At 37.3% G+C, this 18,898-nt stretch overlaps 1 protein-coding gene across 3 annotated transcripts in view; it reads right to left on the bottom strand.

Moving 5' to 3' along the window:
- Scg3 (secretogranin III) overlaps nucleotides 1-15,625 on the bottom strand; it is a 42,293-nt gene extending 26,668 nt beyond the window's left edge. For 2 of the 3 annotated variants that reach the window (XM_076848574.2, XM_076848575.2), the window contains exons 1-7: nucleotides 15,241-15,625; nucleotides 14,368-14,420; nucleotides 13,854-13,899; nucleotides 13,544-13,759; nucleotides 8,851-8,993; nucleotides 7,744-7,893; nucleotides 4,332-4,509 (exon numbers count right to left, since the gene is read on the bottom strand). In XM_076848574.2, the coding sequence (XP_076704689.1) occupies nucleotides 4,332-4,509; nucleotides 7,744-7,893; nucleotides 8,851-8,993; nucleotides 13,544-13,759; nucleotides 13,854-13,899; nucleotides 14,368-14,420; nucleotides 15,241-15,331 (877 nt within the window). In that variant the 5' untranslated portion in view covers nucleotides 15,332-15,625. The remainder of the gene's footprint in view (nucleotides 1-4,331; nucleotides 4,510-7,743; nucleotides 7,894-8,850; nucleotides 8,994-13,543; nucleotides 13,760-13,853; nucleotides 13,900-14,367; nucleotides 14,421-15,240) is intronic. The other variant, XM_076848576.2, reaches the window with a different exon arrangement.
- Between the last annotated feature and the right edge of the window lie 3,273 nt (nucleotides 15,626-18,898).

Genomic DNA, 18,898 nt, shown 5'->3' with positions numbered 1-18,898 from the left:
AACTTCTGAGCCGCTGGATTTACAGGTGTGCTCTACTGCACCCAGATTCAATGTTTAATTTTGAGGCAGGGTCTCACCAAGTCCTCAGGGCCTCAATAAATTGCTGAAGTTGGTCTCAATCTTGCAATCCTGCATTAGCCTCCTGAGTTACTACTGGGCATTCAACACCACACAGCTCAGTGTCAATTTATGAAGCAGAGCATCTTTATTTATTTATTATTTTTCTGGTACCAGGGATTGAACTCGGGGGCATTCAACCACTGAGCCACATCCCCAGCCCTATTTTGCATTTTATTTAGAGACAGGATCTCACTGAGTTGCTTAGCACTTCACCCATGCTTAGGCTGGCTTTGAACTCACAATTCTCCTGTGGCCTCCTGAGCCACTGGGATTACGGGTGTATGACTCTGTACCCAGCTGAAGTACATAGCACCTTATTAAAATATTTCTCTCTACATTTATAGCTAAAACCATACATATTTAACTTATGAAATTTTAGGGCTTGATTGGAATTCAGGGCAATGTACAGCAATGGCTTGATTGGAATTCAGGGCAATGTACAATGGGCAATAATAACTTTTCCATGAAGCTTTAATTTAATCTAAAATACTGCACTAATAAATATTAAAGAGGCAGTTTTCAACCTGAGATGACATGAACCCAAATGGAAGAGTAGAGGATTGATTAAGTAAGTGTTAAGTTTTTTAAGGTAAGAATGATTTGTGTTCATTAATTAGGCTTAATTTTCTTAAAAGCACTTTAAAAAAAATTGTAAGTTGGGTTTTCTAACAGTAGCTTACATTGCTTTTAAACTTTTTTTTTCATTTGAAATAACATATACAGATAGTAAAAATATTCCAATGATCCACCAGTAAATAAAAGTGAAAAGTAGCAATTGCTTTCTCACCCCTGTCACGGGTAACCACAATTAGCAATTTCTTGGGAACCTATGGTATTTGACATACTGTTCTGCATCTTAATGGAACAAGATGGCCATTGATACCATGAGTAGCTCAGTAAATGTATTAATTCTAAAATCAGAAAAAATATTTTTTCCATTTTTGAAGTTAAAAAAAAAACAATATCTAGAAAGGAGTCCGTTTTTTCCCTCTCATTTTAGCTGCCATGAAAAAATTTTCTCCAAATACTCTTACCCTCTTGCCATTTTTTTCCCATCCTCCCATCAGATGTAATTGTTAGGTAATAGCCATTAGTCTAGTTTTCTCAACAGTGGGGATTTGGACCCTCTTCTTTCCACTCACTCGGAACAGTGGAACCAAGGACCTGAGAGACATGCCTACTCTGCAGATTCAAACCACCTCTGGGACTGTCTGTTCCCACGGTGAGACTGAGGAACTACTGAGTGAGCAAGCTCATTGCTGGCTCTCACACTAAGCCACATTTGACACACCAGTGTTATATACTCCAAATTTGTATTTTAAAATTGACAGAACTGTATGTGTTTATCATGTGTAATATGATGCCTTGAAGCACACAGACACCTTATGATTAAATCCAGCTAAGATATGCATTAACTCACGTAGTGATCATCTTTGTAACAGGAACATCATCTTTGTAACAGTAATTGTAACTAACAACTACTCTCCTAGCATTCTTTAATACTGAGGCAGTTGGAGATGGGAATAAGGAGATGTTGGACAAAGGATATAAAACTATAACCCAGGGTTTATCAGTAACAGAAATGACATTTTGGTTTTCTATCTGTTTTTTTTTTTTTTAAAGAGAGAGACAGAGAAAGTGAGAGAGAGAGAGAGAGAATTTTTAAATATTTATTTTTCAGTTTTTCAGCAGACACAACATCTTTGTCTGTATGTGGTGCTGAGGATCGAACCCTGGCCATACGCATGCCAGGCGAGCGCGCTACCGCTTGAGCCTCATCCCCAGCCCTCTGTTTTTTATTTCTCAATTGGTTCAGGACCTTGGGTGAGGAAGAGACGTACTAGCAAAGACCTCAGTATAAGTATTTAAATTAAGATTATAGAAAAATAAAGGCAATAAGGAATCAGATAAACTAAAAGATAAAAACAAATAAGGAACATTCCATGAAGTGGAATTTTTTAAATACCAAAAAACTCGTAGGTAGGGAAGGAAGAAATGTGATAGAAAAAGTAGGGGAGAGATCCTGGGAAAGAACTGGTAAATAATTCCAGCAATCACATGGTTTGTTCCAGGTCACCTCTGTACATTTGGTATCATGCCAATGCTCTACACTGATGAGAAGTGACTCACCAGGATGACAGAGGTTCTCAGTTGGGCATCTGCCAACCAATGGGGCAAGATGGCTTGGAACGGACACTCAAGACATACAAGCCCTACAGACACTGGCAGAGGGGCCAGTACCATCTGGCCAATGTCTGGAACTGAAGGACAAAGGATGTTCTCCAGGAATGAAAGCTCACTTTGAGGTCATTTCTTCAGGGAAATAGATTACAATGAGAGAAATCTTTATACAAATGTTCAATGGGGGCCTGCATTTTGAAGAGGGCAAAGAAAAGCCATTAAGGCACTGCAGGGCATTTGTCTTAACAATAACAACAGAAATGTTGGACATTATTATCCTCTTTACAAATTAACCAAAACAAAACAACAACAACAAAAAAGCATGGACCAAAAATCTTCCAGTTAACTCAGTGCACATATGAGAGAGGAGATGAGGACACATAAGGACTTTGTTTAAAAACAAAACAGTTTCCCAAATGTGTTTTTGCTTCTGGCTTCCTCTCATCCAAAGTCCATTTTAACTCATCTGAAGGCGGGAGCTGAATATGTCTATCAGGCAATGTCTTCAGTAATCTAAAGAAGGGTGAATTAGGTTCCATACTCACTTCCCACTAAGAGAGGAAAATGAAGAAAGCTTTTAAAAAAGGTTTACTGAAAAGTGGCAGGTTTCCTTATTGTTGTGTTTGCTTATTTTGGTTTTGATAATGTGATGAACTTAGAAAACATTATGCTAAGTGAAATAAGCACAGAAAGACTGTAGGATCTCACATAGTTGGCCCTCTGTATTTACAGGTTCTATATTCATGGATTCAATTAACCAAGGATTGAAACTATCCAAGAAAAAGAATTACGTCTTTTATTGAACATGTATAGATTTTTTTCTCATCAATATTCACCAAACAATATAGTATAATAATAATTTATATAGCATTCATTTTTTATTCAGTATTATAAGTAATCGAGAGATGATTCGGAGCATATAGGAAGATATGCATAGGTTATATAAAAATGCTACATTGTTTCATATAAAGAACTTGAGCATCTGTGGATTTTGATTTCTGAGGGTGATTCTAGAACTAACCCCCTGAGGATACTGAAGGAACAACTGTGTATGGAATTTGTAATAGTTAAACTCATAGATGCAGTAGAATGGTGGTTGCCAAGGGATAGGAGAAGGGAAAAAATGAGAGTTGTTGGTCAAAGGACATTAAGCTTAAGTTATAGAAAATGAATAAGTTTGGAGACTATACGGCATGATTACTGTAGTTAACAATATTGAACTTTACTTGAAATTTGTTAAGAGGCTAGATTGTAAGTGCTCTTATCTCAACAACAACAACAATTAGAGAGAGAGAGAGAAAAAAAAGAAAATAAAGAAAATGAAGAAAAAGTGGCAATTATGTGAGATGATAGATATGCTAAATAGCCTGATTGTAGTCATTTCACAATGTGTACATATATTAAAACATCGAGTTGTGCATCCTAAAGATAAATAATTTTTATTTGCCAATTACACCTCAATATAACTGAAAACAAAAAAAAAAGTTGCAATAAGAATTGAAGCTTGAGCTGGGGTTATAGCTCATGGGTACAGAGCTTGCCTAGCACATGTGAGGCACTGGGTTTGAGTTTCAGCACCACATAAAATAAAATAAAGAAAATATTGTGTCCATAAACAACTAAAAAATTAAAAAAAAAAAAAAGAATTGTGCCTGAACTGGGTCAGGGCAGGAATACTGATTAATCACCATAACTGCACCTGATTCTTTCTAGTACTGTGTACACAGCAGATGTTCAATAATTGTTTGCTGAACAAATATAGAGTGCTCTGTTAACAAAAAGATCAAATTATCCAGAAATCCTACCTTTCCTGATTACCCTTTCCTAAATATTTCCATTACTAGAATGCTTGTTTTGGAAAAAGAAAAACAAAATAAATAAAACTGATGTGAACTATTTTTCCTAAGCTTACAGGGAGTATGTCATTCAGGATTACAGTTGGAAACTGAAAACAGGAACTTATAAAACCACCCACACACTTCCTAGAATTACTATTTATGCTCTGCATGGTCAGAAAACATAGTGGTTACCTGAATCAATACTTTTCAGTAGTGCATAGAAGTTGGGGAAATACTGGAGTTCCTCAAAGTTGTCTTCTCCATAGGTTTTAGTTCTCCTTTCCAAGCCATTTGTCAAGGTTAAGGTGTTAGACACTGTTTCATCATTTTCTCCATTATTAAAACCATCCTGAATTGCTGCCATTGGAGTCTCCAGTGAGGGGGAAAAAAATCCACACACACACACACATACAAAAGCCTTTGGTTAGAATTAACACAACTCCAGATTAATTCTTTCCTTTATGGTGCCCTTGAACATGAAATGCACAGATTCCTCTGTGAAATGCACAGATTCCTCTTTCTCAAATCCCTGTGGGTTCAAACTTATTTCTTGGTATGCATGTATCTCAGTTACATGGAAACTGAAAAAGGCGTTCTCCCTTGAGGAAGACCCCCTGAAGACTCTGTCTCCTGTTCAGGGGAGAAGAGACAGGAAATCTTCAATGGTCCTGCTCAGCCAAGTTCCCCCTCTAGGAATCCTCATGAGCCTCTCTTCACAAAATTGCCCTTCCTTGAGGACAAATTCAAATTGTCCATCCACTCTACAAAGGGGGTGGTACAGTTACAGGAAAGCCTTTCAGAATGTTTAGCAGGAGCACAACAGGCACATTTGGGAATTTCTGGGTGACACTTTAGGAGCTGTCGGGATGGATGCATAAAATTCTTTTCTCCCTAGACCTGTTTCTTCTTGGTGTTCACCATCTTAGCGAATTCACTGTTCAGTGGACTACACAGAAATCTAAGAGCTTTTCTTAGCTCTTCTTCCTTTTCCCCATCACATCCATCAGCAGCCATGTTGACCCTCCTTTCAAATTTTAAGGCAAATTTGAAATTTCTCTCTCCACTATCTCAAGCAGCCTTGGATCTCTCACTTTCTAACTGGTACACCACCCATTTCAAATCTCTTCTCAACACTGAATTTTCCATATTGCAGCCAGAGTTATCTTTTTAGTAGTTGGATCACATAGCTCTTTTGCTTAAAATCTGTTATGGTTTAGATGTGGTTTCTCCCTGCAAAAATTCAGATTGAAATATGACTGCCAATGTAAAGGTGATAGGAGGTGGGGCTTTAAAGACATAATTAGGTCATAAGAGTTCTGCCCTCATGAATGGATTAATATTTTTCTTGTAAGACTGGTTTAGTTTTTTTGAGACTGGATTAGTTCTTATGGAAATGCTTTAGTTCCTGTGAGAGCAGGTTATTAGAAGGTAAGCCTGGCATTTCCTCTCATTCTCTTGCTCACACGCCTACTTGTCCTTCTGCTTTTCCATCACCACTGAGAGCAGCATGAAGCCTTATCAGAAGCTGACTAGTTGTTATGGCCTGATCTTCAGCGTTCTAGCTTCTAAAACTGAGCTAAATAAAGCTCTTTACATATTACCCAGTCTCAGGTATTCTGTCACAGCAATAGAAAATGCTACCAAATAACCTTTTAGTGTTTCCTATGTCTCTTACAAAAATATCAGAAACCATCTATGGTTCATAAGGCTCTATATGGGCTGGTCTGGGTCCACTCCCCCATCTCAGCTGTCACTACCCTCTTGCTGTATCAGTCACACTGTCCTTGTTTCAGTTGCTTGGATACTCCACACTTCCTTCTCTGCATGCTGCCTCTTATGTTTACATGCTAACCTGTATTTGACCTTCAATACTCAGCTCAAATTACTTCCTGAGGAAAGCCTTTTCTGAGCCTAAGTGCAGGACAGTTTCCTTTTTTATAAGGTCTCATAGAACCATGTCTTTCTACAGAGCACTTACTGCAACTGTGATTAAAATGATGATTATTTGAAAATAATCTGCCTTTTCCACTAGACCTTAACCTTCCTTGGCAAAAAAAATTACATCTTTTTAAATGAGCAGGGTATTCTCAGTGCTTGGTAATATAGTTAGTATGCAATAAATCTTTGTTGAAAGAATATTTCATTTGCATTGATGCATTTAGATAACACAAGTGAACAAGTCAAGCATATGGACATTTTAGTGGTGAATGAATGGAATGGGATTGTAGGACCATGAAAATATCACAACAGTTCAGACTCTTAAGCTTGAGTTGCGAGTTCTTTGATAAATCTATAAAGCACATTTACATTCACTAGTGGGTGGATCTTTAAAAGCTATTTTTATAGACGACAGATAGTGGGGATTGGAAGTAGGGAGAGAGATGGAAATTTTTAGGCCATCTAGTGAAAAATCCAGATCAAATTTCTATTTTTTTTTAAATATATATTTTTTAGTTGTAGGTGGACACAATACCTTTATTTTATTTGTTTATTTTTATGGGGGGCTGGGGATCAAACCAAGTGCCTCACACATGTTAGGCAAGCGCTGTATCACTGAGCCACAACTCCAGCCCCCAAATTTCTATTTTCTAACCTCTCCAGAACAGAACCACCACCATCCTATTTTAGATAGGATGTTGGAGGAGACAAGGGGCCATGGGTCTGGGTGCTTGGTGAAGAAAGTCAAAGGAGAGATGAAGAGTTTGATATTCTCTTGTGGTCAAATTCAATTAGAATTTTGAAGCTTATTTGATGCCAAGGAAAAAATGAAAAGGCAAGGAGTCCATCAAAGGGAAGGATGAATGGCTAGTGTGGATAAAGGATGACAGACAGGCTTCTGAACTAATGAAAGGGAGAGCAGGTAGAAGAGCACAGCCTAGAATAGGGAGGCAACATCAGGCTGGGGGATGTAGGACTGTTCTTCTATGGCACAGGATAGAATCAACACACTCTTTGGCACAGTGTGTGTGTGTGTGTGTGTGTGTGTGTGTGTGTGTTGGAAGAAGATCATGACATCCATTATGAATAGAAATTGAATATCAGGGCTGGGTATTAGCTCAGTGGTAGAGCACTTGCCTAGCACATGTGAGGCACTGGGTTTGATTTTCAGCACCACATTAAAATAAATAAATAAAATAAAGATATTGTATTCATCTACAACAACAAAAAGACCCTGTTGAAAAAAAAATTGAACACTAAAAATGCTGTGAAAAATAATTGAATACTAAAAATGCTGTGAGATATTTGGATCTAGTATACAGGGACTATACAAATAGATATTATGTGATATTGTTATTTCATACATGATGTGTTATTTTATAGTGTGGTATAAGATGTAACCTTTACTATAAATAGAAAATAATATGTAACCTTTACATTATTTTACAAGTAAAATTCATTCATATCTTTTACCTTATTAGCATTTTATGGATATGCATTTTAAGTGGGCTAGAAATGTCACATACTTCAAATCTTCTTTGTCATCAAGGAAGGACGAATTATATACAGATCCAAGTACACACATCTATGCACATGCACGTACCCACACACACACACACACACACACACACACACATACACACACACAACATACACATATACGTACCACTTTCTCTGGTATTTTTCCAGCCTGATTCTCAGTCCTGCTGGTGGATTTATTAAGCTCCTCCTCATAATTGTTGGCTTCCTTTGAAATTAATTTTTGTAAAGCCTCTGCAACTTCATCTTCCAGTGTGTGTGCCTGGCTTTCTGTGATCTGTTATAAGAGGCAAAATATATGAACTGCTAGTCCCATTCTTGTGATTTAAAAAAAAAATCTAGATTAAACTTTGCAGTGGAACATAAATTTTTAAAAGAAGTATCATTCTGGGTGCACTGGTGCATATCTGTAATCCTAGCAACTCAGGAGGTTGAGTCAGAAGTATTGCAAATTTCAGGCCAGCCTCAGCAACTTAGTGAGATCCTATCTCAAGATTAAAAAAAAAAAAAGGACTGGAGATGTAGTTCAGTGGTAAAACATTCTTGGGTTCAATTCCTTGTACAAAAACAAAATAAAATAGGAATCTTGTGAATTCTCTTTCTGGACAATCCTTCCTATTACCCTACTACATGCCAGCTGCTATAGTAACTGCCCAGCACTCTGGGAAGACATATCTTTGGGCCAACCACGCAAGCTGTCATGGAACACTTACTTTGAGAAACACCTGAAAAGTCGCTCCTCCACAGTTGCATGTCATAGTCAGGTAAACTTTGAAACTCTGCAAAGTCATCACCTTACTCAAATCTGCCAGAGCTATGGTGTCAAGCTGACGCTGGCTGAAATTAGCTTACTTCATGCATTGCATGTCTTTGCTCCTGTTATTTCCTTTTTTTGCCACACACACCTTCTAACTTTGCTAGTTATATCTTAACTACCTTTCTAAGCTCAGTTCAAACACCTTTACCTCTGTAGCCTTTCCTTACTGCCAATTGGAGATAAGCCATTCCTGGCATCTTGCAATGTTCTTACTGGCTCTTCAGCAGTTTGCAGTATGGCCGTGTGTATACTTGTCTAGTTCTTCTGACAGACTGTAAATACCCCGAGGGAGAACTATGGTGCCTACTAAAAAGCAGATGCTTTATAAACACTTGGCTACTTGAGTCAAGTGTCTTGGCTTCTTGGCATACTCCAAACTGTGCTAAGATTTGATTTACTTTCTTGCATACAACTTACCAGGCCCAGATTCAGCAGTTTAGAAACAATCTTGTCAAATACTCCTCTGTCATTTTCCTCATAAATCCTGGTAGCAATCTTATGGACAATGTCTTCAGCGGTTAAAGGAGTTCCATCTAGTTGATGAAGGCCATCTGGATCATCTAGAGAGAACAATCCTTATTTCATATCATGGTAGGTATTTCACACATCATATTACATTTATAATCTGTACTTTGCTTTTCTAAGCTCAGATATGCTTAAGATGTATTTATAGTGGTGCTTAGTCCACATAAACTCTTGGTTTGAAATAAAACAAGGCTTTTTGAGCTAAGAACCTAGGATGATAATGGAAATTCTGAAAGCCCATGACTATAAAAGCTGAAGATAGTACAGACCTCTCCATTAATTAGTATCACTAATAATAGAAATAATACTAATTTTATTTACAGAGTATTCTGCATTTATATTATATGCCATATTAGTCAAAGCATCCTTCTATACATTTTGTAATTTGACATTCTGCTCTGGGAATAGGTTGGTAAGATCTCCACCTGTCTTCCTTTTGCAGGCAAATTCCTGGGCTGGATGCAAGGGAACCTGCTACACATCTAGAATGAGAGATGTGAACTGAAGATTTTTATGACTTACCTGGGATAAATATTTACTCCTAAGTGACTGTGCATCACAGTATCTTTATGGAGTGTAGCTTAATCTGACAAGCCCAATTCTCCAGAGAATAGGGAATTTATTTTATGAGCCTGGAATTGAAACTTAAAATATAGCAATAGATCTGCAAAAAGCTATATGTAAATCTTTGCAGAGAAGCATGAAAACAGTATCTTTAGTTTTTCTGGGAATATGTTTGGCAGCACTACTTCAGACTAAAGCAAGGGCCCATTCAGAGGAAAAGCATCAGTGGCAATGAAGCTTCAGAACACATCTATAGGGAACTACTAGGAATCTATTAGTCTTCTCCAATCTATATAATATTGAGCAGATCCAATTTGCAAGGCAATTAAATCTCCCTTGTCACTTAGGCAGACTGGAAAGATCAGAATTTGAGCTCAGTAATATTTCTTGTTATCTTGGTACACTGCAAAGAATTATAAGGGTATCAATTTCATGGAATTTTTGTGATTATCAGATAAAATAAGATGTAAAAGCACTTTTAAAATAACAAAGTACTATATGAAAGTGAATGGATTATTGTAATTGTGTACAGTGGATTTGGATTTTGAAATAAAGGAACTGCAATCATCTTCTAAAGAAAATGGAAATTGAATCCTTGGCCAGATTCTGCCCAAATAATCCTCATCATATTTATTCAAAGAAATAACAACCTAGAATTTCTGCTCTGATTCTTCCCTTTTCTTCCATGGCTTTGAGGATTTGGATAAGGAATTTCTCTCATGACCTTTCTTCCAAGACTCTATGGTGATATATGTAGACGCAGGAAGAATATCTTCTTGTTTGGAAAGAAACTTAGGAAAATGAGTGGGGTGATTACACATGGAGGACTAAAGTTTTCTGTCAGTATATAACTGCTGAGCTGTTGACCAGCCATGAGCTATGAGCCCTGTTAGCCCTGAGTACCGGAGTGACAAAGGAGTAAAAAAGCCCTTAAGGAAAAAAATTAAAACAACAACAAAACCCCCATAAAATCAGTTCCCCTACTGCTTGAAAGGAAATTGGGTTCATCATCTATTTTTCAGGAGTACAGACTGTTATTTAGGTCTGAGTTTTCCATTTGTGAGCTGCAAGTTAGGCTCTTGGGAATATAGTCTGCCCCAGTCTGCAGAGGTGGAAGAATTTATTTCCCTTCTCACTCATCCCTGAGGATCTCAAAAAGGAAGAGCCCTGGTTGCCTGCTGGAGCTGGAAAATAACTGAGATGACTGCTTTTCAGTTCATTTACTTCACAGCAGGGAGAATGTTAGTAACTCACTGAAAAAATATCCTCTTTCCTCTGCTGCACTGCTGCATATGTTGATCCCAGGGACATAGGTCTCCCTCAGCAGAGCTTTGCTAGATGGGGTTAATAACAGAGCACTTGGCCACTAACCCCTACCTGACGTTGATTTCCCTTGGCTCTTCTGAAATGGACAGAATCAGTCATAATGACTTCCCTGCTGCTCATGGAGGGAAAGTCCACCCTCTCTATAGAGACCCTCAGCAGGAAGCCAAACATGGATTCAAAATTTAAAACTTTTATTAAGGAGTTGCAGCATTCTGAGTGGATGTCAAAGGGCCATGTCCCAAGTCATCAACTGCCCAGTTATATTTTGAAACCTTTGCATCTAATATAATATTTGACATTCATTTTTTCAATAAAGTTTTAAAGTCTTAGTATATGTCAGCCACTGAAAATAGTAATGGATTGGTTAGTCATGGTCTCTGACTGCACAAAGCTTATTATCTAGTTCATTGTCTGAAACAGAGAAATTACATGATAAATATTTGTTAGGTGAATGCACACAGGAGCCCTAAGGCACTACCACATGAGGGACTTGGAAAAATCCTGAATCACATGTATTATAGAAAACACTGAAAAGAAGACTTTATGGGCCCTACAGCACAAGCCTATCTGGTGGATTCCTAAAGGCATTATTAGATTTGGGAACATACACTGCCCAAATTAGTCTCCTTCACCCTGCCTTCTGGGAAAAATCTGCATGCTTCCAATGTCATTCATCTTGGTGGTTCTAAGCCCTCTAGTTCTGGGATTTTCAAGATATTAAGAGAAACAAGAAGTTTACCCATAAAATATTCTCTCCAAAATCTTTGGTTTGGCTTCTTTGTGATCTCAAGGAGAGGTAAAATGATCCCATGGGTACAAATAAAGCTATGGGGGATGGCACTTGGTAGTTCTAAACTCACTTGAGATGGTACTATAATGCCAGACAATTTAAAAATGGGTTGTCAAGTTACAAACATATTTATGTCTCTGCTTGTACATACAACCAGTCAAACATTAGACTGTTTTTTTGTTTGTTTTGTTAAACCAGTCAAAAGGATCAAATCTATTTTATGCAGTTATGCCAGGGTCTATTTCTAGTCCAAATATTTTAGGTTAAAAAATAACAGTCAAGATTTTAAAATTTCCCCAAGTAGCACAGATTGATATGTGGCAAAATATAAGCCATCGCCTCCATCTATACCCCACAAGCACAACATACTTCTGAACTCCCCTCAGGCTGTGGTGTCCTCTGAAAGTCAGAGTTAACTGACAGTTGTTTTCTGGCAGAAATAATCAGCATGATTCTTTTGTTGCTATGGAGCAAAATAAGGACATAAAAAACTTGTACTCACTCCTAATCATTGGTCTGCAGAATGGAGAACACATTCTCTTCCTCAATGCCTAGGTACAGCAATTCATTTATTCCCTCTTGTATTCTTTTGCTCATTCATTTATTCATAAATTCATTCAATGAATTCATGAGCATTTAGGTACTGGGGTTATAATATAAAATTTTCAGTTTAGTTTTGGAGAAAGACATTTATCATAGGTAGTTACACTTATGAATGTAAAATTACAAACTGCCTGAAGGAAAGTTAACAAAGTTTCTATTAGATTATGTGTGTTGGATAAACCTAGAAATGTAGACAGGAATCAGTCTATGCAGACTGTGGAAGCCACATCAAGGATTTTGGTTTTTTACCAAGAGAAATGGGAATCTATTAAAGGGTTTTATGAAAACCCCTAATTTGTGTGTTGAAAAGAATACTGTATCTAGTTGCCACATCAATAACAGATTGAAGCCAGATGCGGTGGTATACACCTATAATCCCAGCAATTTGGGAGGCTGAGGCAGGAGGATTGCAAGTTTGATGCCAGCCTTAACAGCTTAGGGAGACCCTATCTCAAAATCAAAAATAAAAAGGGCTGAGGATGTAGCTCAGTGGTAAAGCACCCCTCGATCCAATCCCTAGTACAAGAAAATAAAATTGAGAGATACATGGGAAGTGAAAATCAAATTTGATAGACCAGAATTTGAGAGGTGGGGAAGAGACAAATTGTTTAATTCTAGATTTCTGTATAGCAGAAAAGATCACTCTAAAAGGGCTTGTGAGGTAGACCCAGATCTAGAGTTCAATTCTGGACATGTTAAGTTCTAAGTGCTTTTGAGAATTCCAAGCAAGATGTTAGGTAAGCAGACAAGTAAGCCTATAGCTCAAAGAAGTCTGAAGTAGTGGTTTGGCACATCAGAATACATAGACAGTACATGAAGCTACAGAAAGGTTAGGATGATCAAAGGAGAAAGGACATACCTAAAAGAATATTAAAAAGAAAACAGTGGGTATTTCAATAAATATCCTACAGGAGGTATAATATATATATAATATATTCTATGTATGGGAGATATTTTATTGATCTAATTATTTGACAATTTTTGATAATTTTGTTTGTACAAATTTTTGTTAAACTAAATGAAATGGTAAATGAATTCAACATAAAACATAGATATATTGATTTTATTATTTTTTTCAAGGCATCCCTAATGGAACCTTTAAAGGAAAAGTAAAATTTGGGACTCTGTGAAGTGGGGACTTTGCACTTTATCAGCAAATCTGAGCTTCATCTCCCAGTATTAAATTTGACTATTAAAAGATTATGAAAGTATAAGAGATGTTTTTAAAGACATAGGACTTCTTCTTAGTCACATAATAGGAAACTTCAAACCAGAGAAAATAAGTTCTTTTTCAACATTTACCTTGAAATTTATGATCCAATCCGCTCTTAGTAGAATCATAATCATCAATCAGTTTTCGATTCTTGGTTGAATCAACATCTTCCACATTCAATTTGTTATCAAATGAGGAACTTCTTATGGATTGTCTTTCTTTCTCAGTCTTTTCCTTTTCTGTTATTGCCTTTAGCAGGTTCAAGTTATCAACAAAAGAGTAATTGCTATCACCTGGCTTGTTTTCTGGAAGAAAAATCCCAAGCCCAACACATCCATTTTAGTTAGTATTCTGATAGTTCACGTTATTTAAATTAACATCAATATAATTTCTTTTTACCTGGAGGGTACATTTTTTTAATCTTGTCTGCCTCTGCTTCTGCAATCTGTGAAACAAACAGGAGACAGACTCAGTTTAAAATCAATGCTTCACTACTTACCAAGAGCCAACCGATTTAATCCCCATGGAATTTAGTTTTCTCGTTTGTGAAATGTAGATAATAATTCCTATCTCAAAGCATTGTAAAGGTATAAATGAGATAATGGGCAGAAACTCTATAAATGTGATTTCTTTCTCCTATAATATTTGTGAAAGAACTTGGTAAATTAAGCAGTCTTACAATCGGGTGGATATGATGTTGAACTTACTGGGTTCTTGGATAGTCAGTTCTATGTATTAGACAGAACTCAATGTAATTAACTGTTAGAGCATAGAAATTATCAAAAACTAGATTTCCCATCCTTATTTCTACCAATTTACTATTAAACTCCAGATGTCTGTAAACAACAACAACAACAACAACAAATAACTAAAGCAAAATGAACTGGCATTTATAATTTTGCTTCTGACCTACCTGTTCATTCAAAGGTCTTTCTGCACTTAACTCTCTATTATGTAGAGATTTGTCTAGAATAAACACACACAAATATAAATTTAATTGTGCATTGGAAAGAGAAAATACATTTCTCATTAAAATCTTTTTAAAGCTGGGGTTGTAGCTCAGTGGTAGAGCGCTTACCTAGCATGTGTGAGGCATTGGGTTTGATTCTCAGCACCTCATAAAAAAATAAATAAAGGGCCACCAACAACTAATAAAATATTTTTTAAAAAATCTTTTAAAAAAGAAAATGACAAATATTAGGAAAACATTTTTGGATGACCGAAACAATATATGTGAACAAATAATATAAGACAACAAGTATCAATATTTCCTTGTTTATGATCTTGGTATTATTTCCTGAGTTAATAGAATCACACTCCCCCGATCCCCATCAGATATTTAACACATAGTTCTGACACTTGGCTTCCCAGCTTTTCTCAGCTAGAGAGGGCATAATTTGGATTGGCATTATTGGCATATTAAAAGCTCTTTCATCATATACTGCACCTGTTATGAATAGTGTATCTGAAAAGAGTTGTAAAACAACAAACAAACAAACAAACAAAAAGCCACTTTAGGTGGAAAAGCTACTCCCTCCTCCCACTTTGAAAATAACATCTTTTAAAACACCCATATTATTTTTCTATCTTTCAAAATAAAGTGGGTGGTGGTAAATCTGTCTTCCGTTTGGTTCTAAATTCAAACTGACTTGCCGGTCAACATGCACGGATATGATTTGATCAGAAAACGAAGCAGGGTGATTTACAGCTCTTGGATCATACCAAGCTCTATCTTTTCGTGGCGAAATGAAAGGAAGGTGGGAAGAAGGAAAGTGTCCACACATACCTTGGCTGCCTCCCAGTGTGGGGAAAGCTTGAATTGGGGTGCTGTGGAGCACCAACACCAGAATCCAAGTGCCGGCCCAAAGGAACCCCATTCTTCCCACTCTTGGCTTCAGAAACAGCCTGGCGCCAGGCTCCCGGAGCTGGAGCTTTTGTTATGAATGAAAAGAGGAGTAAAAAGCTGGAAGGGCCAAGAGGGCGGGTGCGGGGAGGGAGAGTGGCAGGACCGGAGGCCTGGGGAGCTCTGCGTCTCTCGGAGTGAAGGGAATTGACGGAGTCCGGCGCTCGGGAGCCGGGTCTCCAGGTGGGAGAGAGCGCTGTCCGCTCGTGGGTGCTGAAGTTCCTGTGACGCGGGGCCAGCCGCGGGTCGGCTAGGGCGTAGCTTTACTCTGGCTCCCTCCCGGAAAGGAAGTGAGGGAGGAAGCGCATGCTCCGTGCAAGCCAGAGGCGGGAAGGGATGGCGTCAGCGACTCCGGGGCTACTCCAGTGCCTCGGGAGTGGAACGGGGGAGGGGCGAAAGACCCGCTAGCGTATTTTCTGTGCCGCAGTCCTGGGGGTGCTTCTGCGCCCAGCAACAGCCGGATTGCTGTAAGCTTGACATCATTGTCGTAACCTTCCATGTAACCTTACTTCAAGGACTGAATGCCTTCTCCACCCGTGCACCTGCCAAGGAGAGTTAGATCACCTTCGGCAAAAGAGTTTTGCTTTGGGATTCTTCTGGTATAACTGCTCCAGAATCTCTTCTTTCCGTTTCACCTACTGTATCAAAAGGTAGATATAATTCTATTGTCCTTAGAAAAGCCCTGCCTTTCGTGACTTGTGTTGACATACCGAACAACTCTTGATGTTCTTGGTCTTAGCTCCACCGTCTTTTATCTTAATTTCATTTTTCTTATAGTGCTGGGGATCCAACTCAGGGCCTTGTGCATGCTAGGCAAATACTTTACCCCTGAGCTACGTCCTCAGCCCCTTGTGGAGTCTTGGGAAATTCAAGGAACTTTCTGATGTTGAAGGAACAATCAGTAGTCAGATTACTGCAAAACGTTCTCACTCTTCCTGATGCGAAAACAATAAATCATTGCCTGTCCATTCCTGAGTAGATGAGCAGCAATGGGCCAGTTTTATTCTCCTTTCCCCAACCAAGTGGGAGAAAAACAACATAAAACAACAACAACAAAACTGCACTTCTGTAAAATTCTTCCCCAGGTTGCAGGTCTCAGTTATGCCTGAGGACTTTGCTGTTCAAGGGGGTTTTTGAAGAGAAGGGACATCCATGAAAAGCGTTTTTCTCCATAGGTCTAGAGGTGCTTCCTATATTCTGAGACTAGTCCCAGAAGCCTATGATTATTGCATACAAGGAGAAATCCAAAGAGTTTTAAGTAATGAATACAAGCAACATAATGTGAGCAGGGTGCTGAGCAAGCTCTTTAGTCTCTAATTTTTTAAACAGAACTTGGATCGTTTCCTTTGAGCCATGGCTTGCTGGGAACCAGTGTGAATAATGACCAAAGAGAAGGATTCAGCACAATCAAGCCTTTGATTTCTGAATCCCTGCTTTTAAAGGAGCAAGTTAGTTATTCAAGTACCTAAAAACAAACAAACAACCATGCTGACAAACAAATCTCCTTCATTTTGGAGGTTTTTGAGTTTGGAGGTCATTCAAATATTTCCTTAAAGATTCTAAAAAGTACTGCTTTTTAAAATTTACATGTGATTCTTTTTTTAATTAACACATTTAAAATTGTACTTATTTGGGGGGTTATGGAGTACTACTAAATCTAATGATTACATCAAATAGCTCTTTTTTTTTACAGTAATAACATAATATTATTATCCTAGTATACTGCATTCTTAAAAATTAAGCCATATTTTAAAATCCCAGCTAAGTGAAGGGCAAATTTCCTTGGTTTCTTCTTCTTTAAAATGGAAACGTAGGGTTGTGACTCAGTGGCAGAGCGCTTGCCTACCATATATGAGGCACTGGGTACAATTCTCAGTACCGTGTCTACAGTGTACTTACACATATCAATAAATAAAATAAAGGTCCATTGACAACTAAAAAATATTTTTTAAAATGGAGATATAGGCTGTTTACCTCCCACTGTTATTGTGGAGCCCAAATGGGTACATGTTTTTGAACAAGTCATTTTGATGCTGAGATTTTTGACACAGCCTAAAAAAAATGTCATGAAATGTTTTCAGAAGATTTTTTTTTTTTGGTGGCAACTGAAAGAAATGTTGCCACCAAAAGAAATATCATCCAATATTGTGTAAAATAGTCATTTACTAAATCTGAGACTTACTCTGTCACTGACAACCCCTTAGTCTTCCTTTATCCTTGTCCTACTCCTGACTCACCTCTCCCCTACTCTACATTTGCAACTGGGAGACTCAGGAGCAGAATGAAGATAAGTGATGGCTATTAAGTATGTTTCATTTCTTATCCCCCAAAGAAAAAGGATACTTCATTTTTCTTTGCTATTTGGGCTCAAAGTGATTATGTTAAATGGACACTTAATTTGGGAATGTTATGTTTTTGATTAAATGGATTGTGAAGAACTGAGTAAACTAAGAAGCTTGATTTAGTTTACATTCTTTAGACTTAAATGTTATCCCACTGGACTTAGTATAAATCTATAAATGCAGTCAAGCCAAATTTCATTTATTCATTCATACATTTAACAGATATTTATTGAGCACTTGAAATGTACCAGATATAGATAGATGCTGGGTATACAGACAATTAAAATGTTGATATCTGCTGGTCTTATAACCTACTAGAGAAAATATTGTGTTTATAACAACACCTATTTAGTAAATAGGTTCCATGTGCAACACGCTGATCTTCTTTAAATATAAGTGAACAAAACTCAATTACATATGCAAAGTTCAGATGGAATCTAAATGATGGATTTCTTTCAAAGAGAAGATGGCTCATGTATAAATGATAAAAGATTAAAATGTTTTATTTTTATATGTAAGTACACTATAGACATTAAATAACATTTTAAAAATTGAAAATTACAAGATGAGTGCATTGACACAGATCAAATGATTGTGAAATAGTGTAGAATGCTCAGTGAGTCTGTCAATGTTGCTTATGTACTTGTCAACACACAAGTAGATCAACTGTTATGGGCTCATTGCTGGTGGGAAGATGCCTTCTGAGCTGAGACTTGAAGATATATTTAAAAGATGTTTTTGTTTATTATAGAAAATTATTAATCATTATTGCATATTTTATTACATAAAATTTAAAACGCAAAAGAAAATAAAATCTTGAAATGTGTACCCATGAATCTATTACCCAACTTCAATAATCATTGATCCATGTCCACTCATTTTATATACTGAGGCACTTCATACTCCCAATGAATTATTTACTCCGAAAAGCCCAGAGGGCATGTCATTTCATCCATCAATGTGTCAGTATGTTTATGTAAAAGATAAGGGTTATTTTTTCCAACATTATTGTAATATCTTTATCATACCTCATAAGAATAATACTGCCTTAGTATCATCAAATATCCTGTCAGAGTTTAAATTTCCCCACTTTCCTTACAAATATTTTCACAGTTGGTTTGCTTGGACCAGGATCTAAACAAGGCCATGCATTGCATTTGGTTGGCATGTGAGAAATACATAGAGGTGCAAGACTGAAG

This window comes from Callospermophilus lateralis, chromosome 3 (assembly GCF_048772815.1).
Source record: "Callospermophilus lateralis isolate mCalLat2 chromosome 3, mCalLat2.hap1, whole genome shotgun sequence".
Lineage (NCBI taxonomy): Eukaryota > Metazoa > Chordata > Mammalia > Rodentia > Sciuridae > Callospermophilus > Callospermophilus lateralis.
Note: the sequence above shows the minus strand (reverse complement) of the source record. Positions and strands in the feature narration are given on the sequence as shown.